Consider the following 25,979-nt stretch of genomic DNA (forward strand, 5'->3'; position numbering starts at 1 on the left):
AAAAAGTTACGAATTGCCGTGAGATTGTGTTGGTTCATCAGTATTTACAATAAGCTTGTATTAGTTAATATGAGTTAATGTAGTTACAGTTTATTAATTGATGTTAACAGGCATGAATTTGGATTTTAATATTGTGTTTGTAAATGTTGAACTACAGTATGAATAAAATTTTGTGCAAGTCTTTATTATTGGTTGTGAAACCTTATTAAAAAGTTAACACTATAAAATTCTCTATTAAATGTATGGCAATAATATAATCAAAGGGTTTCATTTGAACTTGTTCATGTGGTTTATCTTTTATATCAGCTTGCTACATGCTAAATATTTTATAGTAAGGACACATAGTGTGTGGTTTTAGTACAGTCCAGTACATTTCTCCACACAAATGTGTTGTTCCTGAAAATATTTTCATAGCAGACTAATCAGAGTACACATTAAAGAGGTTTTTTGTTTTGTTGGGAGGGACTTTAGGCAGTTAGGCTTCTTTAAGCAGTATATATAGCAAATGTGACTGCACAGACACACACAGAAGACTAGAGAGTGAAGCTGAAGTTCATCTCAGGATCAACATTTACCAGCAGTTTCAGGTAAGTTGTGTATTTTACATGTGGGTAAACTTTTTAAAAGCAAACGTAATGTAATGAACTGCAGTGGTTATGCTGCTAATCTTTCAAAGATTCTCTCATGTTTACTACACAAATAATATTTGATTTTATAACTTTTCCATCAATTATTCTAGAAATTAGGGATGAGAGATTACATTTATTTATGACAATACTGTGATTTGAAAAAAGACTGCAATTACAGTGGACGTAAAAGAGTAGTCAAAGATAAAGGACAGCTGGCATGCAAGTTGTACTTTAACCTACAATTTAAATAGAGCAATCGCCAAAACCCATGTAACACCAACCACAGCAGTAAGCCAACAATCTGACACGTTAATAGACTCTGCTGATTCTTCCTCTAACAAACGCCCAATGCAGTGCAGGCTATTGTAATAATTATCAGAATGTTCACTCATTCATTTTCACTCATCTTCAGTCATCATGTCAGCACTCTACTAGAAAGGAAAGGCACGTTCACATTTTACTGAATCCAGCACCTCATATTTGGTATTGCTTCGTGATGACATCAATACGATTTGGATTAAAGACAAATTATATAAACAATTCTGAGTCATTTTTTTTCTTTCTGAGAATTATTAGTTTTAATCACGGTTTCAGATTTTATCCTCAGCTGGCTGTTTTAATTCACTTAGAGCTGTGTTACAGACTGCATAGCAGGTCATTTTCAAAAACCCAAAATAGGGGCTCTTAAAAAAATGTTGGAGTAAATGACAGGACTTTCATGGTTGGGTGAACTGTACCTTAAGAGATCCTTTTTCCCTTTCAGATGGATACCAGACAAGGACTTCTACCTTCATTTGGTAAGTATATTTTACAATGAATTTGAACAACATTGCTATTATTTTTCAATAAATGTTTTATAAAAACTTGTAATTAAAAATATATTTACCACATTTACTGCGTTTTTAGGGGTGTAAGAACAATTATCCAGTGTATCATGATTGTGTCTGCTTCCAATATCACACATACACAAACACACACATGACATAACACGACAACAATAAATAATCATATGAACTTACATTTCATTAGTTAAATGAGTTTTATTGCACAGTATATTCTGGAAAGCAATATGACTACCAGGTCATTTAAATTAAACACTAATAGTTTAATTTATCTAATAATCAAATTGTTCTGTTACAAAACAGAGGTGCTTTTAAGCATATGCATTTATTATATGTGTTCATTCCAGCCAAACTACAAGAAAGAAGACTTTTTTCCAGAAGAAAAAAATATAACTCGAAATATTATGAAAAATGTACTCTGTTAAACAACACTTGGGAAATATTTGAAAGAGACAGGAGGACAAATACTGTATGTTTCAGGGTTAGATTAATTTGTAGTTTCTAATGATGAGGCTGTGGTGATCATAATTTTCTATTTTCTCATATATACAGTGTTCAACATAAATGAGTTTTAATAAATAAAAAAAAAAACAAGAGAAACATAAGAACTATTTTTTTTTTCAATAACTGTTTTTTTTTTTTTTTAAATGGATTATTTTCTATTCCTAAAGATGTTAGGTGCATACACTCAAATTTTAAAATATTTAACTTTTTTTGTCTTAAATTCTTCAACAATTATTGGCTGTATTCACAGATAAATTGATTTTAAAAAATCATTTTTAAACAAGGGTATACTTAATTATGCTGTGCACTGGATGTAAATTTCTTAATATTTTAATCACTGTAACTGATAATCACTGTCTACAAAGAGAGAATAAGATATTTCACAGAAACGGAGTTAAACAGGAGGTTTGAGAACAATAATTATCATTAACTGCCAGAAGCAACATCTGTCTTGCTTTTTCTCTCGTTTTCTGTGACTTTGGTAAACGACTGATTTTGTCATACTCTCTACTTTCACATGGTGATTTGTATACTCATACTGATCACTGCTCCATTAGCAGATGTTGTTTATTCTTCTTCCATATTGTCACTTTTTAGCATCATTTTTAGAAAAACATGGATACAAGGTGAAGAAAGAATATGAAGCAGGTGTGTCAGGAAAGGTGTTTCTGGTGAAGGACAAGGATGAAGATCTCTGCATAATCAAAGAGATTAACTGTAGAGATGTAAGTACTATCAATGATATAAACAAACAGTTTATTATTAAGATGCTTTTATTTATTTAAATGCTGTAATCCTAAATTTAAGCTCTTTGATTAAAAATGTTCTTAATAGGCAAAGATCCTTCAAGAAGTCAGAAAGGAAGTTGAGATCTTGAAGACCCTAAGCCATGGATATATAATTTCCTATGTGGAGTCATTTGAAGGTGCGTTTGTTTAAATGTTCAGAGGCTATGGGGAATGGTTATAATCCTTTACTGTTTTATATTTGATTTTGAGGTTTGAAAACTGAATTACATATTGTGAAGGAAGCCTTTATATTTGCAAATAGATTAACTCTTATTTATTAATTATTCTTTCTTTAGATGAAGAAACTGGATTCTTTTATATTGTGATGGAGTATTGTGCGGGAGGAGATCTTAGCAAGAGGATGAAAACACAGAAATATTTTTTTGAAGAAGAGCAGGTCAGTGTCTTAAGTTGGCAAATGTGTTACACTTTTAGCACAGATATGTATAAATTAGGTAAATATGTCAGTTGGGACAAGCAAATTGGTCAAGTGCCTGTCATAGGAGCTTGATATAAAAAATGAAAATGAGAGAAAGTAATGAGTGCTTAATATAAAAACATTCAAACTTGGTCAGATTGTACTTTTAATACACAAAAGTAGTAACTGTCATTGTGTCATGTCATTATTATCGTCACTAATTTCAACTTCCAAATAAGACACTTACAAATTAATACAAATTATGACCTAGAACGTTTTTTTAAAAGGTAAACTTTTATAAGCAAACCAAATACTGGAAGCCCCTGAGATGTTGTTTACAAGCACCTAGATGACACACTTTACTTTACTTTTACTTTAGCCCCTGTATTCATCACTGAAAGATGACGGTGCGAAGCAGTGGCACAGTAGGTAGTGCTGTCGCCTCACAGCAAGAAGGTCGCTGGGTCGCTGGTTCGATCCTCGGCTTTCTGTGTGGAGTTTGCATGTTCTCCCTGCGTTCACGTGGGTTTCCTCCGGGTGCTCCGGTTTTCCCCACAGTACAAAGACATGCGGTACAGGTGAATTGGGTAGGCTAAATTGTTCGTAGTGTGTGTGTGTGAATGTGTGTGTGTGTGTGTTTCCCAGAAATGGGTTGCGGCTGGAAGGGCATCCGCTGCGTAAAAACTTGCTGGATAAGTTGGCGGTTCATTCTGCAGTGGCGACCCTGGATTAATAAAGGGACTAAGCCTACAAGAAAATGAATGAATGAATGAATGAATAAATAATTAGAGTCACAGCTTCTCCAGATAGGACATTATCTTAGGACTCGATGGGTCTGCATCTTGACCCTGACGAATCGCTTTGAAAGGGATTGCTGAAACTGGATCAAATCTAGAGGTTGTTTCATCCTGGATGGATAGGATTGTTTGCATAGCCCTTCACTCAGTTACAGCCTCAACAGAGTGATCACAATTGTCACGTGATCACAGAACACTGGGCTTGCCAGAGTTGACTTAAGGAGGTTGTTCACTTGTAAATGTAAGTTTGCATGGATCATGGCTTAAATCGTCAGCTGCAATGTTATTACTTTCAACAATCTGCTTAAGGTCAAAAGTAAAAGCAGCAAGCATAGATACCCAGTGCTGTTCACAAGCATTGAGTTTAGCTTTCGGTATTACACAAGTTAGAGGGTTATTGTCGGTCCACACTGCGAATGTGTGGCCCTTTAACCAGTAACTAAATTTTTCACACACACACTCCAGTTTTAGGCTTAAAGCTTGTGCACTGGATATCTCCTTTGAAATTAGTTAGGGACTTGCTTGCGAATGCAATGGGGCATGCCTTTTCTTCACAAGCTGGTATCTGTGACAGCACAGCACCAAGTCCTATCAAAGAAGCATCAATTGACAGGATTAGAGGAAGAGAGAAATTGTTATGCGCTAAAACCACACTCTGCACCAAACTCTCTTTCAACTTAAAGAAAGCATTACCACACTATGGAGTTCAATCAACTGGCTTCAGTTTCCGATATGTGCCTGACTTAGCCTCAGTTTTTTTTGTTTTCCTTTTCTGTTCAACTGTTAAGGAGAACAATGGTCTGGCTACTGAATAGCAATTTGGAATAAAATGTTGGTAGTAGAGTATCATTTCCAAAAAATGTAATTCGCCTCTTCCATGAGGTAATTTTTTGACAGCTTGGCTTTGACTTTGACCTTTAAAGGATCAACAGAAACGCCATTTCCATCAATTCAATTCAGTTCACCTTTATTTGTGTAGCACTTTTACAATGTAGTTTTGTTACGGATATTAATTTATAAAATAAGCACTGCCTGTGCCCTTTTACAGTGAGTGTGGTTTTTTTTTAAAAGTCTATCTATATATCTGTCTGTCTGTGTAATATGACACTAAATTAGAGTTTAGAACGTGTCTCCTTGTTTCTTATCTTGATGTAGATTCTTGACTGGCTGGTTCAGATTTGTCTGGCCCTGCAGTACATTCATGAGAAGAAAGTTCTTCACAGAGATATAAAACCTCAGGTATGAACTAACACATTTACGCTCAGTGCATCATGACACAAAGCCTGATCTGTTAATTTTATGATGTTTCTGTTGTTATTGTAGAATCTTTTCTTGACTGAAGAAGGCTACATCAACATAGGTGATTTTGGATGCTCAAAAGTTTTGGACAGGTAAAAACAGAAACATGATCTAATGATGCACCAAAAGGACAATTATTGGCCAAAACCAGCACTTTGTGGCAAAGTAACTCCAACAAAAATATCTCTATTAAATTCATTTTTATAACTCTAGAGTTTTTACAATGTAAATGGTGTCAAAGCAGCTTAACAAAGAGATGAAGAAAAGATATTTTAAACCTCACACATGTGGCTTTTTTCCACTACATGGTGTGGGGTGTACCCTCTAGACTCACTAGAGTGCACTCCGGCTATATGAACGCTCCACCAGTTGAACAGTGGGTACTTCAGCTAATAACTCCTGATAATATGTGAGAACAGTTTTGCCATAGGCCAGTGACAACCTCCTTTGTCAAAACTGTTCTTCCATCATTATCATCATCTTCTTCTTAACAATGTTGGGCTTACTCTTTAAGCATTCTTCTCACACACTAAACACAACTTTGATGTTTTGTAATCTCCATTCTCATATGTTGGTATTTCTAAGATAATGTAGCTGAAACTGAATATACAGTTGCAAGAAAAAGTATGTGACCCCTTTGGGATTTCTTTGATTTCTGCATAAACTGGACAGAAAATGTGTTCTGATCTTCATCTAAGTCACAACAATGCTTAAACTAACACCACATAAATATCATAAGTCTTCATTTTTATTGAACACAACATGTAAACATCCACAGAGCAGGGGGGAAAAAGTAGGTGAACCCCTAGTCCACAGGTGTCAAACTCCATTCCAAAAGGGCCGCAGCTCTGCACAGTTTAGTTCCCACCCTAATTAAACACACCTGATCAAACTGATTGAGTCCTTCAGGCTTGTTTGAAACGTACAGGTAAGTGTGTTGGAGCAGGGTTGGAACTAAACTGTGCAGGGCTTCGACCCTCCAGGGATTGAGTTTGACACCCCTGCCCTAGTCCAATTATTTCTCCAAGAGCTAATTGGAGTCAGGAGTCAGCCAACCTGTAGTCCAATCAATGTGATGAGATTGGATGTGTTGGTTAGGCTGCCCTGTCTTTTAAAAAATAAAAAATAAAAATAATAATAATATATGTCAAGACATACTGCAGAAAAAATTTAAAACCATCTGCCTGCCAACTGAATGTCAACAGAGGCTGGGTGATGCCATGGGACAATAGCGTAAAGCATAGAAGTAAATCGACAACAGGATGGCTTAAAGATAAAAACATATCTTCTGCAGTGGTCCAGTCAGATTCCTGACTTCAACCTGACTGAGATGCTGTGGCATGACCTCAAGAGAGTGACACCAGGCATCCCAAGAATATTGCTGAACTTAAACAGTTTTGTAAAGGGGAATGTTCCAAAATCCAGCCCTGCAGGTCTGATCGGCAACTACAGGATATGCTTGGTTGAAGTTATTGGTGCCGAAAGAGGTTCAACCAGTTATTAAGCCCAAAGGTTCACATACTTTTTCCACCCTGAAGTGTGAATGTTTACATATTGTGTTCATACAACATGCAAACATGTATTATTTGTATGGTATTAAATTAGGAAGACTGTGTTTTCCTATTGTTTTCGCTTAGACCAGGGATGGGGAAACTTGATCCTCGAGGGCCGGTGTCCCTGTAGAGTTTTGTTCCAACACTAGTCAAACACACCTGAACAAACTAATCAGTGTCTTCAAGATCACTAGAAACCTATAAGCAGGTGTGTTTGATTAGAGTTGGAGCTAAACTGTGTAGGACAGCGGCCCTCCAGGACTGAGTTTGCCCATCACTGGCTTAGACAAAGATCACCATGATTCACTATGCTTAAAAAAGCTTAACTATTAGTAAAATATTAGTAAAACTAACGATTAGTCTGTCTAAATGAATAACATAATGTTGTGATTAAATTAAAACCCCTGTTCAGAAACCCATCATTTTCCTGGTGTACGCTGAACATTTTAACTGCCGAGATCAGATTTTGGTGGATTCCTAACACAGTATATATTTTCAGTTATATCAGTTTGTGTTGGTGCTGATTTAGATTTTATATCACTGTTCTTTTCAGAGCTGAGGCATACGCACAATCCGTTGTGGGAGCAGATCTCTACGTTAGTCCAGAGGTTTATGAGAAGAAATATAACTCCAAAAGGTATAATGGTGAATCATATGAAACGCTGATAAATGCAGCATAATGGTACATTCACACCAGACGCGGATGAAGCATCAAGCGCGAGTGATTTACATGTTAAGTAAATGTAGAGACGTGATTAGACATTCTGTGGCCCTAGAATAAAACAGCTCGAATTCAGCGTTTCAGGCATGTGACACGCTTAACGCATGATTCACGCCAAATCACTCAATCTGCTTGTTAAGTGTGACGTCACGCGGAGCTGCTTCCGGGTCCAATCGCTCTAGTTAACTGAATGGGGAGATTCATGAAATGGTAACAATAAACGTTTACAGAGTGATTTAATACTTTCGAAAGTCACGATTACAGTATATATGTCTATGCCTAATATTCGATGGCCAGAAAGTAATTCATTGTTTTATAAATTGTTAAAATTTTGGTATTTGTTATGCAGCAAGCCCAGAGATTGTTGTTGTTCACTATGACATTATGTAAAATTAACTTTAATGTGTGATAGTAATAAAACGTGATCATAAACGAATGATTTCTCCACTCAAATAAATGGCGGCTTGGACCCGGAAACAGTATACATACGTCACAAACACGTCACCACTTAACAAGCAGATTGTAAAAATCTTAACTTTGGCAGACATTCACGCGCATCACACTTTCTCTATTAGGGACCTGATTTTGATGTATTGCCTGCAGTTGGTGTCTTGCCAACACAGGACGACAGCTCATCAAACTGAGACTGGCTCAGTCAGAAGCACCACTGAAAGTGGTTGTTATCCAGGCAAAGCTTCTGAAGGAGTTGATGAACTCACAGAGCTGGATACACTTTTAAAGGATCTGAAGGACTCGGACATGGCGCCGAACAAATCTACGCTGTTCTTCAGCCTCTTTAAAGCCAACAAAGCAAAGCTGCTCTCTTGATCAATCCATGTTAGCCATTAGCAATAAAACTAGAGTCGCCACCGGGTAGACAGATGACCCTCCTATTAGGCAAAATTGCATCTATTGTGAGCTGAATTTGACATGCAAATGAAGCAAGTGAGCTTAAAATGTTCCTTTATTTGTTTTTTCTATATGAATATGGCAATCTATTCGTGCAAGCCGCATCTGATGTGAACGTTCCATAAAACTTAAACAATTCTTGGTAAAGTTATGATGAGATGCTAACTTAATTGAAACTTTACAAGATAAACTTTTTAAAACAATGTGTTTCACTCCATCAGTTAAAGATTTTATTTATTTATGTAATTTTTTTTTCGTGCATGACTTTAGTGACATATGGTCATTGGGATGGTTGCTCCATGATCTCTGCATGCTGGACATATGGGTGAGTGTTTCTTTTTTTATTATTATTAATATTATTATTGTTATTATTATTATTATTAATAATTATTATATTTAAAAACATTAATAAACCATGGCCAAATAAGATTAAAGTTAATTTAATTTATACTTGCTTTATGGCTGGGATGTTCAAACTTGGTCCTGGAGGGCTGGTGTCCTGCATATTTTATTTCCAACCCAAATTAAACACACCTGATCCAGATAATCAAGCTCTTTCTAGGTTTAGACCTTTTTCATGGAACGCAAAATTACCCATGATGCTTTGCGTGTATGCGCAAGGAGAATGCGAAGAACTTCCGGTCGGCAGCTGATGCTTGTAAACAGTCACATTTGGACAGCTTTGAAACGCTAGTTTTAATCTATTTTACCTGCTTTTATCCTCTTTGAACTAACACTGTTGTCCATCAGCACCATCTCCTGGACTGATCATTTAAAGAAATGCGATCTAATAGGATGGAAAACAGCTGCTGTGAGGCGTTTTCCCCTCGTTGTCAGACGGCATCTTCTGCAGTTTAAATGAAGCCTCGTCATCGCTAAAGTCAACATTTTCTCTTTATTTCACATATATAACCAGCCCAAACAAATGTAGTTCACCAAAATGTTTGACACACACACGTAGCCTGTACTGTGCCACTGACACACTGATTTAATAACTGTGACAAAGTGAAAATATAGGCTAGTGTCATTTCCAAATGACAGAAAAACACAAACCGTGGTGAATACAACACACGAAATAAAACACAAACGGCTTGCGATTAGAATGAACAGCAAATCAGCAGCAGAGGATCAATAACAGACTTTTATTGCTCATTTTTGTAAATTGCACCACTTTTATACAACCCAAGCTCATTCTGGAAACGTAGCACCGCGGACGTTTCTGGAGACCGCGATTTACGTGGCCGGAGGTACATAAAGGCCGCGTTTGTATTTTTTCGAGCGAACGCTGCGGGGCGGTGTGGCGTCGCTCCGCCCCTCCTCTTCGCGCTCGCCGGCCGGCGGCTCGTCTTCGAGTGGAGGGCTTTCTCGATGCAATCAGTTTGTCCGCTTGGCTCACAGCGTTGCATTGGCGGAGCGGAGGCCCCGGAAGAGGAGCCGGAGCCGGCCGCGGTGGACGACGACCGGGATCGAGTCCGGGGAACAGCAGGTTCCGGAAATCTGGTAAGACGAAAAACGGAATCGGAAAAATAAGGGCGAGAACGCGGCGGGATCCGAAAACAAGGCCGAAATCGAAGACCAGGGCTTTTGCTTTTTTTTTTCCGATCTGGTGGAAAAAGCGCGCACAGCGGCCTCTCGCGGATCCGCGAAAACCAAAAAACGCTCGAATACGTACCTCCCGGGACGTAAATCGCGGTCCGCAGAAACGTCCGCGGGGCTACGTTTCCACAATGAGCCCGGGTTGCTTTCATACCTGTTAAGTTTCATGCCAGTACTCTGCTTTGCTCTCTCTCTCTCTCTGTCTCTCTGTGTGTGTGTGTGTTAAAGAGCCGCTGAGCTAACAGCTGACAGGCCGGGAACGCACACACACACACTGTATTTCTGACAGCAGACACGTGAACTAGGACAACATTTTTCTCGTATTTTCACATGTGACAGATTATAACGGCTTTAACAGACACATTTCTAAGTTGTGTGTCACAAAAACACTCTGTTATCCATTAATAACATTATTGAAACCCATTTTCGGAGCGCAAATTACCAGTTGTACACGCTGTGAACGGAAGTTTTTAGCATTCTACAGGAAGACGCTGTCGCTATGGCACCCTCCATGCAGCAGTCATGACAAAGGTCTATACTAGAAAGCTCCAAGCAGGTGTGTTAAAGCAAGTTGGAGATAAACTGTGCAGGACAGCAGCCCTCCAGGACCGAATTTGAACACCCCTGATTTATGGTCTACAAACTCTAACTAAAATTTGTTAAAACTTCAATTTAATTAAAATTATGTTTAAGATTGTTTTTAACAAATAAAATAAAGTTAGTAGTACTAGTAAGAATACCAAGATGTGCCTTGTTCCTGACAAAGTTGCAGATTGGATGACCAAGACATTTGGGTGTGTTCCGCTCACCTGATAGCCTATATCCAGCCCTGGCGTTACTCAAAACTGATTAGGCTGTGAACATAATAAAATATGGAATGGAATTTATTAAATGTATACTGGCCATAAATAAATGGTTGGGCAAAAAAAAATAAAAAATCTAACCCACATATAACAGATGCTAACTAGAAAACTATCACAAACTATCACAAAACTCAACAGGAGCGACATAGGGCTAAGCACTTAAAGCAAAAGAAACCAAAAACTATAATCAACATAATTTCCCTGTAATATCAGTTGTTAATCCTTCTAATACTCCCTCTTCATCACACATACCCACAAACTAAGCACTTGAGAGTTTGACTGACTGACAGTGCATTGACTGTTTTAGACTGTCAGACTCTTCACAACTTCAAAATATTTTTTCATTGTGTAAGCCAGGCATGTCCAAACTTGGTCCTGGAAGGCCGGTGTCCTGCAGATTTTAGCTCCAACTTGCCTAAACACCTGCATGAATGTTTCTACAAAGCCTAGTAAGAGCTTGATTAGCTAGCCCAGGTTTGTCTGATTGGGGTTAGAACTAAACTTGGCAGGACACCGGCTCTCCAGGACCGAGTATGGACACCCCTGGTGTAAGGCATCACACACAAATCTATTTATTCAATTATCAAATCATTATTTGTATACATGCATGTTTACACCATAAATATCTCCACATTGTTTGTAATGTCTGCTAAACTATATATCCAAGCTATATATACAAACTATATATATATATATATATATATATATATATATATATATATATATATATATATATATATATATAATCACCCACAGCACAATCACTGCATTCACAATCCTGAACTGCAATACCATGCTTGTGGAAGAGCAATGGAAGTGTGTAATTTCTCTCTTCTCCCCCGATCACTCAGCTTAGATGGCCGGCCAGCTCTAGGAAGAGTCCTGGTGGTTAAACATCTTCCACTTATGGATGATGAAGGCCGCTGTGCTCATTGGAGCTTTCAGAGCAGCAAAAATGTTTCTGTAACCCTGCCCAGCCTTGTGCCTTGAGACAATCCTGTCTCGGAGGTCTAAAGGCAATTCCATTTTCTTCATACTTGGTTTGTGCTTTGGCATGCACTGTCAACCCTGGGCCCTTATATAGACAGGTGTATGCCTTTTTAAATCATGTTCAATCAACTGAATTGAGCACAGGTGAACTCCAATGAAGCTGCTGAAATATCTCCAGAATGATCAGTGGAGACAGAATGAACCTGAGCTCAATTTAAATTTCACGCCAAAGGCTGTCAATACTGATGTGCATGAGATTTTACAGCTTTTTTATTTTTAATAAATCTGCAACAATTTCTAAAACTCCTTTTTCACATTCCATTATGGGGTGTAGGAATCTATCTATTAGCCCAATGACAAAACTAACAGCATGGTCGAAGGTTTAATGCATGTAAGCCCTTTTCCAGTGCTTCTGAAAATAATTTTGTTATTTATTAGAACTTCTATTTATATTAATTATATTGGGTTTTTCCCAATTTTCGGTGATTTATTTGGGTGATTCAAAATGTTAGACTGTATTTCTAATTATAAGAACAGATCACATTCATCATTTATGACTTAATTTAGAGTTTTGATTTACATCTGATCCCTTACTCTTCAGTTATACGTTCATTAGGGACCAAACGCCGCTCAGAGTTCCACACCCCGGGTTTGCGCATCTTCTCACGGACAATATGTCAACACTCTGAAATTAGTCAGAGGGTGCAGGATTAATTAATTTTCAAATATTCAAAAAGATTTGGGGAAAAAAGTGAAGCACTATCAATATTGACTTGTGTATTGTATCCAAGCATTTGAAAAAAAAAAAAAAAAGATAAATTAGAGTTTTGAAAATTGACAATTGACTGGGTTTTGAAATATGTGGCAAAACAACTGTAAAAACTGTAACATCACAAAAATAAGAAACACACTCTTTCATTAGAAAAAAAAAGTTACATTACAAACATTTAATGAATTGTGTGAGGTGGAGATAATAATAATTACTTAATAATTAGCCAACATAATAATAATTTTGTTTTATTTTCCTCTACAGGAAGATATCAAGACACGTCGCTTAAACCATGCCCTCAGTATGAAAGGAACTATTCCCCACATCTCAGAGAGTTACTCAAAGGAATTACGAGAACTGATCAGCCAAATGCTCAGCTGTGACCCTAAAGACAGACCTTCAGCTGAGGAGATCCTCAGAAGACCATTCCTCAGAGAGGCAGTAAAGAGATTTAAGAGAATTCCAGAAGGGTTGGAACAAAGCTTAAAGAAGTCCATCAATGCTTTTGTTGAGGCCTATAATGATAACTATAAAGATTTTGAGGTTTTAGTTAAAGAGTGGGGGGAAACAACAGATTCACTAGAGGATATGCATTATAGTGCCACAGCAGGCAGTCTGTCAGGAGCAGTGATTGGGACAGCAGGGGGAATCACTGCACTGGCTGGTGTAGCTTTGGCACCTGTCACATTTGGAGCATCTCTGATTGTATCAGCTGTGGGTGCTGGAGTTGGAGCTGCAGGTGGAATAACAGGTGCTGCCTCCAACATTACAGACTCAGTAAAGCAAAAATCATATCGCGAGAATTTTGAACAAATTGAGAAGAAGTATAAAAAATCAAGTGAACCAATCCTCAATACTCTGAATAAACTGAGAGGGGTGCTGGGGAAAGTATATAAATTCTCTATTTTTGAAAGGAACTCACATTCTAGTAACCTGCAAACAGCATGGGAGATCGGCAAAGGTGCAGCAGACTGTGCCACTGGAGCAGTGAGTCTGGCTATGCTGGCAAATGTGGGCAGGATTGCTCTTCAGGCTTCGAAAATAGGACGAGCAGTAGCTGCAGCGTCAGCCGTATTGAGTGGAATATTAGTTGTCGTTGATGTCACCTTTATAGTGAAAGATGCCAAAGAGATTCATGAGATGAGACAGAACTGGAGAACAGATGATCCGGAAAAGGTCTCATCCAGTGTGCTGAAGTCAATTGCTCAGATGAGGAAAACACACAAAGAGCTCTGCAAAGTCTTGGAGGACATCAAAGGGTTTAAAGGGGAACTAAATGCCTACAGTGGTTAGTAGTGATAGAGATGTGGGCAGAGTTTACAGAAATTATATAAATATATCATGTAATAAGCAAAAAAACAGAAATCAAGTATGTTGCATGCGGTTGGGCTTTAGGGATTATTTTATTCCAGTAGATTTGCTATATATCTCTTGTAATGCATTGGTTTTCTTATATACTGTTTATCTCATATACACTGAAGAATATTCATCTTTGCTGTAATGTAAAGTTAGGGTTACAATTACTGTAATATTCCTGTCACCGACTCGGTCCCAGTCATTCCCCTCGCTGACCAGCAGAGGTCACCATCTCCGGACTTCTAACCATTACGTCATCCTTCTCACTCAGATCCCAGCACACCTGTTCTCTATCTCACCAATGACCCACGTACCACATATAAGCAGCTCACACACACACTCCTTTGCGAAGTCTTGTTTAGCCCCGGCCAGCATTTCTGAGCGTTCTATCCTGCCTGATCTCCCGTTTACCACTTCAGCCCGTTCCTCGACTCTGCTCTGTCTTCTGCCTGCCCTTGACCTAAAGCCTGATTACACGGACTCTGATTCTCGCTGCCTGCCCCTGACTAAAGCCTGTATTACGGACTCTGAATCATGCTGCCTGCCCTTGACTCAAGCCTGGTAATCACTCTGCCTCTGTTATCTGCTAATCATCGTTGAGTTGTATGTTGTATGTTCGCACAGCCGTGCGAGGTGTTGATGTTTAAGTGTGACTTAATAAATACTGCAAAATGGATCCCTCCGTGTCAGTCTCCTCGTTACAGAAGACTTCGCCCAACACGGATCCCGCAGCCATCCAGGTTTTGTCTCACGAAGTCACCACACAAGCTCAGGTATTGTCAACACACCAACAACAACTAACACACCTAACTCAGTTAACAGATGAACTGGTGAAAATCCCTCCAAAACCTGCAAGCTGCTGCCACTGCGCAACCCACCACCAACTACCCTCCAAGTCCACTTGTTGTTGCACAACCCCCGATGACTTCCGGAGTTCGATTGGCTTTTCCTGACAAGTTCTCAGGTAACCCAGCAAAATGTAAAGGCTTTCTATTGCAATGCAAACTGTTTATCGCCCAACAACCCCATCTGTTTAAGGACGAGAACGGGAAAATTGCTTTTGTGTGCTCACTGCTCACTGGGAAAGCGCTAGACTGGGCTACTGCAGTTTGGCCAGACAGTACCCCGATATTTCCCTCGTTTAATGACTTTCTCAAACGTTTCTGCACTGTGTTCGATCATCCGGAGGGTGGTCGTAACGCTGGCGAGGAGCTATTGTGTATCCAAAAGGGAGATCGCTCCGCAGCTGAGTTCGCCCTGCAGTTCCGCACCTTGGCAGCGCAAACTGGCTGGGCTGACCATCCGCTTATCACGCTCTACAGAAGGGCTCTAAAGCCAGAATTGCAGCGAGAGATGGCATGTCGTGACGATGGGAAAACTCTGGATCAACTAATCGAGCTTTCCATAAGGTTAGACACTCTCCTCCGCACTCGCAATCCGCTCTGCTCAATTGCTTCCAGTCCTGTATCCCCTGAAACCTCCGCTGAACCCATGCAATTGGGTAGAACCCGTCTGAACCCAGAAGAGCGAGAACGACGGAGAAGAAATCACTTGTGCATTTACTGCGGACTTCCAGGTCATACGAAGGTTTTATGTCCCAACAAGCCTCTCCCTAAAACCCTCTCGGTGAGTGCAACCACTATGTTCACTACCACTAATAATGTTGTGAATCTACCTGTCACTTTGAGAAACGATGGAGATGAGATTGAGACTATGGCCATGATCGATTCAGGAGCCGCTGGTAACTTTATTGATTACACGTTTGCCACCACTCACTCCATTCCTTTAACCTCCTGTGATTCCTCCATAGCCATCACTGCTGTAGATGGGCGCCCTTTGGGAGAAGGACGTATAAAATTCCAGACCCTGCCAATCTTGCTTCAAACAGGCTCTCTCCATGAAGAAGAAATTTCCCTTCTTGCCATCAACTCCCATAAACACTCTGTGATTCTTGGGTTACCATGGCTACAACAGCATGACCCTCAAGTCTCTTGGAGAACTGGTGAGATCATAAAATGGAGCAATCAATGCTTTACCCAATGTCTGCATCCTGTTTCCCCTATCCAGATCAACACAATTAACAAGACCGAAGACTCTGAACTCCAGCATGTTCCTGATGCGTATCACGATCTAACTGAAGCATTCAATAAGCAGAAGGCTACTAAGCTCCCTCCTCATCGTGATAATGACTGTGCCATTGAGCTGCTACCCGGCACCACGCCCCCTCGTGGTCGCATCTTCCCTCTCTCACAACCTGAAACTGAGGCTATGAAGAAGTACATCTCTGAGGAGCTAGAGAAAGGATTCATTCGACCATCTACTTCTCCCGCTTCAGCAGGGTTTTTCTTCGTTAAGAAGAAGGATGGCAGCTTACGCCCTTGCATTGATTACCGAGGCTTGAATGAGATCACAGTCAAATACCGCTACCCATTACCATTGGTTCCTGCCGCCCTTGAACAACTCCGATCCGCCCAGTATTTCACTAAGTTGGACCTCCGTAGTGCCTATAACCTCATCCGCATACGACAGGGAGACGAGTGGAAAACCGGGTTCTCTACAATTGACGGCCACTATGAATATCTCGTTATGCCCTTCGGCCTAGCAAACAGTCCTTCCGTGTTCCAGGCATTTGTAAATGAGATATTTAGAGACATGCTCAACAAAAGGGTCATAGTATATATTGACGACATCCTGGTCTATTCCAATTCGCTATCCGAGCATATCCAGCACGTTCGGGCAGTGCTCAAACGTCTCATTAAAAACCAGATGTATGCAAAAAGCTCCAAGTGCGAATTCCACCAGACCTGCATCTCATTCCTGGGCTACATTATCAGTCCAGAAGGCGTGGCCATGGACCAGCAAAAGGTTGACTCTGTGACACAATGGCCGCAACCCGAAACCATCAGGCAACTACAACGATTCCTGGGCTTTGCTAACTTCTACAGGCGCTTCATACGGAACTTCAGTTCAGTCGCTGCCCCACTGACCGCCATGGTCAAAGCCAACAATGCTCGCCTTAAATGGAACCCCGACGCTGTCCGAGCATTCACCCAGCTAAAGACTCGCTTCTCCAGTGCACCCATTCTGCGTCATCCTGATCCCGAACAACCCTTTGTAGTCGAAATTGACGCGTCCAACACTGGAATTGGAGCCATCCTGTCCCAACGATCCCTAGTGAATAAGAAGCTCCATCCCTGTGCATTCTATTCTCGCAAGCTTAACTCCGCTGAACGGAACTACGATGTGGGAAACCGAGAACTCCTCGCCATGAAAGCTGCGCTAGAGGAATGGAGACACTGGCTTGAGGGCGCAAAACACCCTTTCATCGTCATCACTGATCACAAGAACCTAGAATACATCCGGTCTTGTAAACGTCTGAATCCTAGACAGGCAAGATGGGCGCTGTTTTTCACCCGATTTGACTTCCAAGTCACCTATATCCCTGGTTCGAAAAACATCAAAGCAGATGCTCTGTCCCGCCTCTCAGACGATGAGACCTCTGAAATCCCTGACGAGCCCATTATCAAAAGCCCTCTAATTGTCGCTCCCATCCAGTGGGATATAGATCAGGAGATCCTCCAAGCCGCCGAAAATAATCCTTCTCAGCAGCCCTGTCCGGAGAATAAAATCTTTGTTCCCCCGTCGCTTCGAGAAAGACTCATCTCCGAGGTACATGACCACCCCAGTTCCGGTCACCCAGGCAGCACAGCCACTGTGCAAATGATTCAATCCCGCTACTGGTGGTCATCCATACACAAGGATGTAATCAACTTCATTAACAAATGCTCACCCTGTCAGATGTCCAAACACTCCCGTCACCGTCCAGCTGGATTACTCCAACCCCTGGAGGTGCCACATCGCCCCTGGTCACAAATCGCTATAGATTTCATCACCGATTTACCCATATCTCAGGGCAAAACCACCATCCTCACCGTAGTGGACCGGTTTTCAAAATCCTGTCGCCTTATCCCCATTTCCAAACTGCCCACAGCCATGGAAACGGCCGAATTACTCTGCGAGTGTGTGTTTCGGTACTATGGTCTCCCCGAAGACATCGTGTCGGATAGAGGTCCCCAGTTTACATCCCGACTCTGGTCAGCATTCTTTAAAAATCTCCAAATCAACGTTAGCCTAACATCCGGCTATCATCCCCAATCCAACGGGCAAACAGAGCGCTTGAACCAAGAAATCGGCAGATTCCTCCGCACGTATTGTCATTCGAACCAGAACGAATGGGCCAAATTTTTGATGTGGGCAGAATATGCTCAGAACTCCCTCAGAAAGGCATCTACAGGATTAACCACATTTCAATGCGTGCTGGGCTTCCAACCTCCGCTCTTTCCCTGGTCCGGTGAGACCTCTGAACTCCCTGCGGTGGATACCTGGTTTAAAAACTGCGAAGAGGTCTGGAACGCAGCTCATACTCACCTCTCTCACGCCATAAGGCGTTTCAAGGAACAAGCCGATCGACACCGACGTCCTGGTCCCATGTATTCCCCAGGACAATGGGTATGGGTTTCCACCCGCGACTTACGCCTCAAGCAGCCCTGCAAGAAACTCAGTCCCAGGTACGTGGGTCCTTTCCAGATAGAAAGACAAATATCTCCTGTTTCGTTCAGACTGACACTCCCTAACCATTTTCGTATTTCCCCCACTTTCCATGTCTCTCTGCTCAAGCCTGCTGCTGGTCCAGCCGAGACGGATAGGGAGGTGGCAGCCGGTGAACAGGGTCCCCCGCCTCTTATGATTGATGGTGAAGAGGCCTACCAGATCCACGAGATCCTGAAATCCAGACGCCGGGGCGGACAACTCCAATACCTCGTTGATTGGGAGGGGTACGGCCCGGAGGAGAGATCTTGGATTAACCGCAAGGACATCCTCGACACTACACTACTGGAAGAGTTCCACTCACAACATCCGGAGATGCCGGCCCCTCGCCCCCGTGGAAGACCCCGGCGTCGAGAATTGCCTCACTTCAGGAGCCGTTCGTTGGGGGGGGGCTCTGTCACCGACTCGGTCCCAGTCATTCCCCTCGCTGACCAGCAGAGGTCACCATCTCCGGACTTCTAACCATTACGTCATCCTTCTCACTCAGATCCCAGCACACCTGTTCTCTATCTCACCAATGACCCACGTACCACATATAAGCAGCTCACACACACACTCCTTTGCGAAGTCTTGTTTAGCCCCGGCCAGCATTTCTGAGCGTTCTATCCTGCCTGATCTCCCGTTTACCACTTCAGCCCGTTCCTCGACTCTGCTCTGTCTTCTGCCTGCCCTTGACCTAAAGCCTGATTACACGGACTCTGATTCTCGCTGCCTGCCCCTGACTAAAGCCTGTATTACGGACTCTGAACCACGCTGCCTGCCCTTGACTCAAGCCTGGTAATCACTCTGCCTCTGTTATCTGCTAATCATCGTTGAGCTGTATGTTGTATGTTCGCACAGCCGTGCGAGGTGTTGATGTTTAAGTGTGACTTAATAAATACTGCAAAATGGATCCCTCCGTGTCAGTCTCCTCGTTACAATTCCAATGTATTGCTATTTGTCCCGTTTTAATCATGACACATCAATGTTTTATGCAAGGCTTAGATGCAGTCAATGATCTGAATCTTAATGAAAGCAGAGAGCGGGAAAAACTGTTTTGTAGTTTATGATGTGTGAAGTTACAAATAAAGAAACCAAATGATATGTAAAAATGTGTAACGGTGGCCCTACCTTAAACCCCAAGTAGGAAATATTTTACTTTTTGTTCAGGTGCCAGATGGAATAAATCCATCAATATTACAAATTTAACTTTTGCCTAGATAGCTAAAAGCCACCGACTACAAACTATACTAAACATAACAAACAAAATACACACAAATATACACAAATTCACCAAATGAGTACATAATGAACTATTTATATTGCTGATCACTGAAATATCAGCACCAACATTTCGATCACAGCCAAAATTGAAAATAAACAGTTTTATGAAAATATCATGATCAAGTTATACCACACCCAAAGAAAAATGTATCCACTAAAATAATAATAATAATCAATATCTACTACATGAAGGACAACCACGGGGCATTTCATCAGTATACTAAAACAAACCCTAAGAAAGCTACGACTCTCACAATCATGGCTCTCTGGCCATGCAAAGGTAAACAACATGTAAAGAATATAAAGAACACAGTTCAGTCGCATCAGAGTTCAGTTTTCTCTCAACTAACAACCACTCTAGAGGTACTGCTGGGCTCTGAGTGTTTCAGTTTATCATCAGATTAATTTACATGAAATACAAAAAAACACGCTATTGTATAAAACACTGCAGAAGTTAAATGAACACTGAATATAACAGACAAGATTATCATTCGACAGATCACACTGCAGCGACAAGATGCAAAAGCAGAACAGATGCTGATGTATCTGGGAAAACAATTCACATACCCAATGGTTTCATGGTTAAATAACTATATAGAATGTTACTTTATAGTGAATATCAAGAGTGCAAACCATATGACAAAACTGATTAAGCAAAATGCAAAAGCAACTGAATGAGTGCATGAATGGATTAATCAGTGATCTACAGAATGCAGATTAATTTGGTAATTGAAGTACTTGGTGGTGAAATTGAATTCATCAAACTGTTAGGCTGTCAAAACCGCTGCAAAGACCTGAGTGCCAAATCTCTCTCATTCAACCTCTTAATTTAACAATGTATTGTAATGATGCCTCAAAGTCTGGGCATCTCTTACCTGTTCTCCAGTGATGATCATTACATGCGTCCAGGCCCGGATTAGCTAATCGGGAGGACCCGGAGAATTCCCGGTGGGCCGGTCCGTTTTTTGGCCGCGAGGGCTCCAGAATCTGTTGCTCTCAGCAGTCACACTTTTTAAATAATATATTTTTTTTAACTTGACCACAGTCTTCTTATTTATTATTTTACCGCAGCTCTGCTCTTTTCATATATAACCAGCCTGCAGGTTAATTATAATATAACTCAGATGAGTCACCTTTCAATATACAACTGTTGTGGTCCAGTGGTTTGCACGTTATATTATTAAGACCGCCGACCCGGGTTTGATCCTCATTTGAGTATGTTATTTTTTTTTTTATTGTTAAGACATATAATACTGTTAGGGTTGTTGAACATTTAAAGTTCTAAAGCAGCTGTTTTCTCAAAAAAGGACGTGATAGTGTCATTAGAAACTGAATTGGAAATGACCTCATTTTTATTATTGTCAGTTGTGAACTGAGGTGGGCTGGTCTGAGGTTTGAAACTCCAGGGCTGAAAAGGAGTCCCACTCCGGCCCTGCATGTGTCCATCATATCCACTCCTGTCTCCACTGTGCTCTTCTATGACCTCTCTTCAGATCCTGTTATAAACAGATTTCAAGATGAGTGATGCAAGACTGAAAATCAGAAAATGTCATGGCATACGATAAGATCAGAGCCCGTAGGCTGTAAGATGTGTGTACAGCAGGGTCTGCTAGTGATCACACATTTGAAACAGAGATAAAAGTTATAAACCTGTTGTTTGATCAGATTGAATGTATCTTTTGAATTTGTATTTTGGTCACATAGTCACTAAACAGACCAAAGAATACTGACTCTTAGTCTGGCTCTTAGGGGCATTTTCTTTCCTTTTTCTCTCTCTCTAATAAAGTATAAGTGCAGGATGGAACTCAAGTGTTATTCACGCAGAGCAATGATCACTATTCTATTACTCCATGTGTTCCTGGTCAACAACATTTTAGAACATTCTGTCCTCTGCATGCATTTTGGTTGTATGCATGCATATACAGATACTTGTAAGTGGACGACCAGTCAGCTTCAATGACCATTCAGATAAAGATTGAATAATTATTTCCTTTACTTAATGATAAAAAAAAAAAAAAAATAATAATAATAATACATTTTATTTATAACACACTTTTCTCAGACCCAAAGTGCTTGCAAAAAAGTAAAAAAAAAAAAAACAAAGCATAATAAAACAATAAGGAATAAGGAAGGAGTTTTAAGTAGCTTTTTAAGGAACCAGTCTAAGAAACCAGCATTCCTAATGTCTTTAAAATATGAACATTTATTTTACCCCATTATATTCAATGGAGCTTCTGTGCTCGCCTGCTAATCCTGACGGCCATGTGCGTGTTAAAAGGCTTTTCATCCCGTTGTATGCTTGAGCAACTAAATCAGGGGTCGAGAACCTTTTTTCAGCAAAGAGCCATTACTGATGTTTTTTAGCAAATGCATTTTTGTAAAAAGCCATTTGAATGTACAGTTGAAGTCTCCAAGTTGAATTAGTCCCCCTTTAATTTTCTTTTTTTTTTTCTAAATATTTCCCAAATGATGTTTAACAGATTCAGGAAATTTTCACAGTAAGTATGATAATATTTTTTCTTCTGGAGAAAGTCTTATCTGTTTTATTTCGGCTAGAATAAAAGCAGTTTTTAATTTTTTAAACACCATTTTAAGGTCAATATTATTAGCCCCTTTAAGCTATATTTGTTTCAGATAGTCTACGGAACAAACCATCATTATACAATAACTTGACTAATTACCCTAACCTGCCTAGTTACCCTAGTTGAACCTTTAAATGTCACTTTAAGCTGTATAGAAGTGTCTTGAAGAATATCTAGTCTAATATTATTTACTGTCATCGTGGCAAAGAGAAAATAAATCAGTTATTAGAGATGAGTTACTAAAACTATTATGTTTAGAAATGTGTTGAAAAAATCTGCTCTCCTTAAACAGAAATTGGGGAAAAAATAAACATGGTGGCGAATAATTCTGACTTCAGCTGTATATCTCAAAATGCCTTTTTTTTTAAATGCATTTGCTACTGTATTACTATAAATTACTTAAAAATTATTACAGTATTACTACTAATACCATATTATTATTATTATTTGTAATATTACTATAAATAATACAGGTTTAAACAAAACCTAAATTTATGTCTATGCACAACTCAAAAATAAACAAATATGAAGCATCACATGTTGAGCAAGTTCATGAATGAAGAAAGAATAATTTATAGCATTTTTTTTTCTCGCCATCATTACTCTTGAATGTTGTTTGAATTTAGGTTACGATAGAAATGTAAGTTGTTTGTCCTTTATTGGTGTCGCAATTCAAGTTTATCCACATTGCCACAAACGTACATTGGTCGAAACATCCTTTTATTGTTAACTGAGTTCTTATTCATGATGCTGTATAAGATTACAATTTAAAAGGGGATTAAAATTGCATTTTTGATAGGAAACTGATTTTTAGTGATTGTAATAGTTTATAATATTGAAGGACGACAGCTGAAGAGCCACATATTTTTAGTCAAAGAGCCACATGTGACTCGAGAGCCATAGGTTCCCTACTACTGAACTAAATGAATGCCGAAGTCTATTTAACTGATTGTATTTTAATCACATTACAACATCAATGCTGTAAAAGGAACCGTGTAAAATGGAATAAACTTCCGGTAAATGGTTAATGTGACTTTATCAGTATGGGAAGAAACATAGCTCTGCATAGACCCTTTAAAGTGTAAGAAATGAGTCTGCCTAGACCCAACTTCCACTCTAAATGGTGAATTGATGCTCATTTCCCAAAAGGGCTGACTTATGAGAGAAAACAGGGTCTTGTCTCTGCATTGTTTGAGGTGACTACATCTCGACCAAATGGTAACAATTGTAGAATGGGGATGGGTGGTGCCCAAAGTACCATCTCATCAATGGTGTTGAAACTGCATTAACGGAGAGATAGGGAGAACAGCTGGGTCAACAGCCAAGGAGCAACTTCATCAACATCTAAAGGCAACTTCAAAAACAGTATAAAGGTTTGAGTTTAAGAATGTTCTGGGTTCATTCTGACTCCGGTGAACCCAAGGTACTGCCATGTATTTTGAGACTGCTATGCTGAATAAACATCTTCATTGAGATTTTCTTTGTCATCATTTTTTTCTTACAAAAGCGTGTTCCCACTTTTTATTTGTCTGTATGTAAATTTGGTTTTTGCTTTTTCTTTATCCATCCAGTGTTTTTACCTTTTTATTTGTATTTGTTTGCTGTATTGTAAAGAGTGTACACGTTGTATATATACAGGATGAGAAGCAGTAGGGGATGAATGCCACACTTTTTCTTTTTGTAAAGATCTTCTCCAGTTTTTTGACAGTTTGGGAGTTAATAAAGTATTGTATTTGTATTTCTGTTATTTTGTTAGGAGGATTTAGTTTCATTAGTGTGTTTAGTTAGCGGATACTTTTTGTTTATTATTTTCTGTGAGTCCTCTCCGAGGTATTGGCTTCACTTTATTTTTGGATGTTTAAAGAAAAAAAAAGATAAATAAATGGACCCAACTCAAAGGGCTTCCTAAAACGATATTTTATATGTCGAGTGTTTTGTGTTACTTCCTTGACGCCCTAGAGCAAGGTTGTAACAGTTGATTATTTACTTTTTTAATTCAGCTGGTTGTTTCTTGATTTTATTTGTTATTAAAATTACAGCTTCTAAGTTCTGTTTGTTAAAATCAAAAGTGTCTTGCAATATTGTTTTTGTAATAAATGGAAAATAAATTTTTGTCTCCTCCCTGTTTTACTGATCTGAAAAATGGTTTGATCCGTGACTCAAAAATTGTAGTGTAAGATTTCTGATCCCGACCACCAGATTACACCACTGCCTTACTTTCATTTGCTGATGTTCATAAAGGATTTAACCTTCAAAATAAATCATTGAAAGAGCTGAATAAAAGAAACAAACAAACAATAGTCGTTACACATATCCTTGGAATTGTGCTCATAATTGTGCTCATAAATACACATGTACAGTCTCATATTTAGCGTACAGGCTTAAATTATAAACATAGGGTTTTCGAAGATTGCAAATAATAAGCTCTGTGTTCAAACACAGTTCATTACACTTACACGTTTTGTTCAGCCGGATAATTGTCACACGAAAATACAACTTTGAGCACTTTTGGATCCTAAATGCAATCGCAAGAACTGAAAAGCTAACATTAGGCTATAAATGGACTACAGAGCCCTCGGGGCGCTCGTCAGTGACGTCAGCCCCACCCTGCTACAGACGACTTATCAAGCTTATTTTTAGAAATAATGTCCATGACAAAGAGTTAATCTCTCAGTTTATTATATTATAATCCACGCTATGTATTATAAACAAATAAATACGCAAACACACATAGACCTTTTTGCCTTTTGGATCGTTTTTACGTGGGAAATACATCTGTTTTACTTTGCGGTTGTTCTAAAAGTTTTAAAAATGTGTATAAATGTGCCTATATAGTATTATTATGAGACATATTTAAATAAGTGTATCGCTCGCGTGCACACAGCCTGCTTACCCTAACAGAGGACAGAAATGAGGCGTGAGGAGAAACAAGTCAATCAAATGCCTGCAAGTTCCATCATGATGGACACAGAGCAACATTCAATATTCCTTTTTTGTCACGAAGTACAGCAAAAAGCAGCTCATACTGTCACATCTGCTGAACGTTTTATGGAGGAGTGTAAATACTGCAGTTAAATGTGTTCAGATGAAGAAAAAAAGACGAGAAATCACTTGATCACGTTAAAACGACAGTTAACATGCATGTATTTTTACACATTTATTGACACGTTTGCATTACTGAGAGTAGGAATGATGCAGGCTGCACTGGTGAGCAGTATCTTCATAATATTGTTTAATTAAAATAAATGATAAACAAATGAATCTGTCTCGAGAGCCTTTACAAGTGAAGGCATTATCTACACACAATCTGAATTCGCAATTAGAATAATACAACAAACTATAAAATACTATTCATGAAAATACCTAAATAACAGACAAATCCAAATGCCAAACACAAGCGAGCTGCGCTCCAGACCAGATCAGCTCGATGACGTATATTGTCCCCGACGCCGCCTGTAGTCCCATTGAGCAACTTGATAGCAACCGTCTTTT

The 25,979-nt window shown here is 39.6% G+C and overlaps 1 protein-coding gene across 2 annotated transcripts; it reads left to right on the plus strand.

Moving 5' to 3' along the window:
* The first annotated feature begins 356 nt into the window (after nucleotides 1-356).
* On the plus strand, nucleotides 357-19,534 carry si:ch73-122k23.1. Of its 2 annotated transcripts, NM_001442964.1 has the most exon segments (11): nucleotides 524-587; nucleotides 1,393-1,426; nucleotides 2,573-2,700; nucleotides 2,810-2,900; nucleotides 3,060-3,160; nucleotides 5,134-5,217; nucleotides 5,302-5,369; nucleotides 7,384-7,467; nucleotides 8,731-8,785; nucleotides 12,943-16,822; nucleotides 17,088-19,534. In NM_001442964.1, coding segments are annotated over 9 exon segments (1,674 nt in total). In that variant the 5' UTR covers nucleotides 524-587; the 3' UTR covers nucleotides 13,972-16,822; nucleotides 17,088-19,534.
* The last annotated feature ends 6,445 nt before the right edge of the window (nucleotides 19,535-25,979 follow it).

The sequence above is a fragment of the Danio rerio genome, chromosome 7 (genome assembly GCF_052040795.2).
Source record: "Danio rerio strain M-AB ecotype USA chromosome 7, GRCz13ab, whole genome shotgun sequence".
NCBI lineage: Eukaryota > Metazoa > Chordata > Actinopteri > Cypriniformes > Danionidae > Danio > Danio rerio.

What these genes read in the sequence shown, in the direction of transcription:
- si:ch73-122k23.1 (XM_087258673.1), top strand. Translation starts at nt 1,393, where the DNA reads ATGGATACCAGACAAGGACTTCTACCTTCATTTG. An exon ending in AAGAAATATAACTCCAAAAG is followed by an intron (nt 7,468 to 8,730) that starts GTATAATGGTGA and finishes GCATGACTTTAG; the next exon opens with TGACATATGGTCATTGGGAT. An exon ending in TCTGCATGCTGGACATATGG is followed by an intron (nt 8,786 to 12,942) that starts GTGAGTGTTTCT and finishes TTTCCTCTACAG; the next exon opens with GAAGATATCAAGACACGTCG.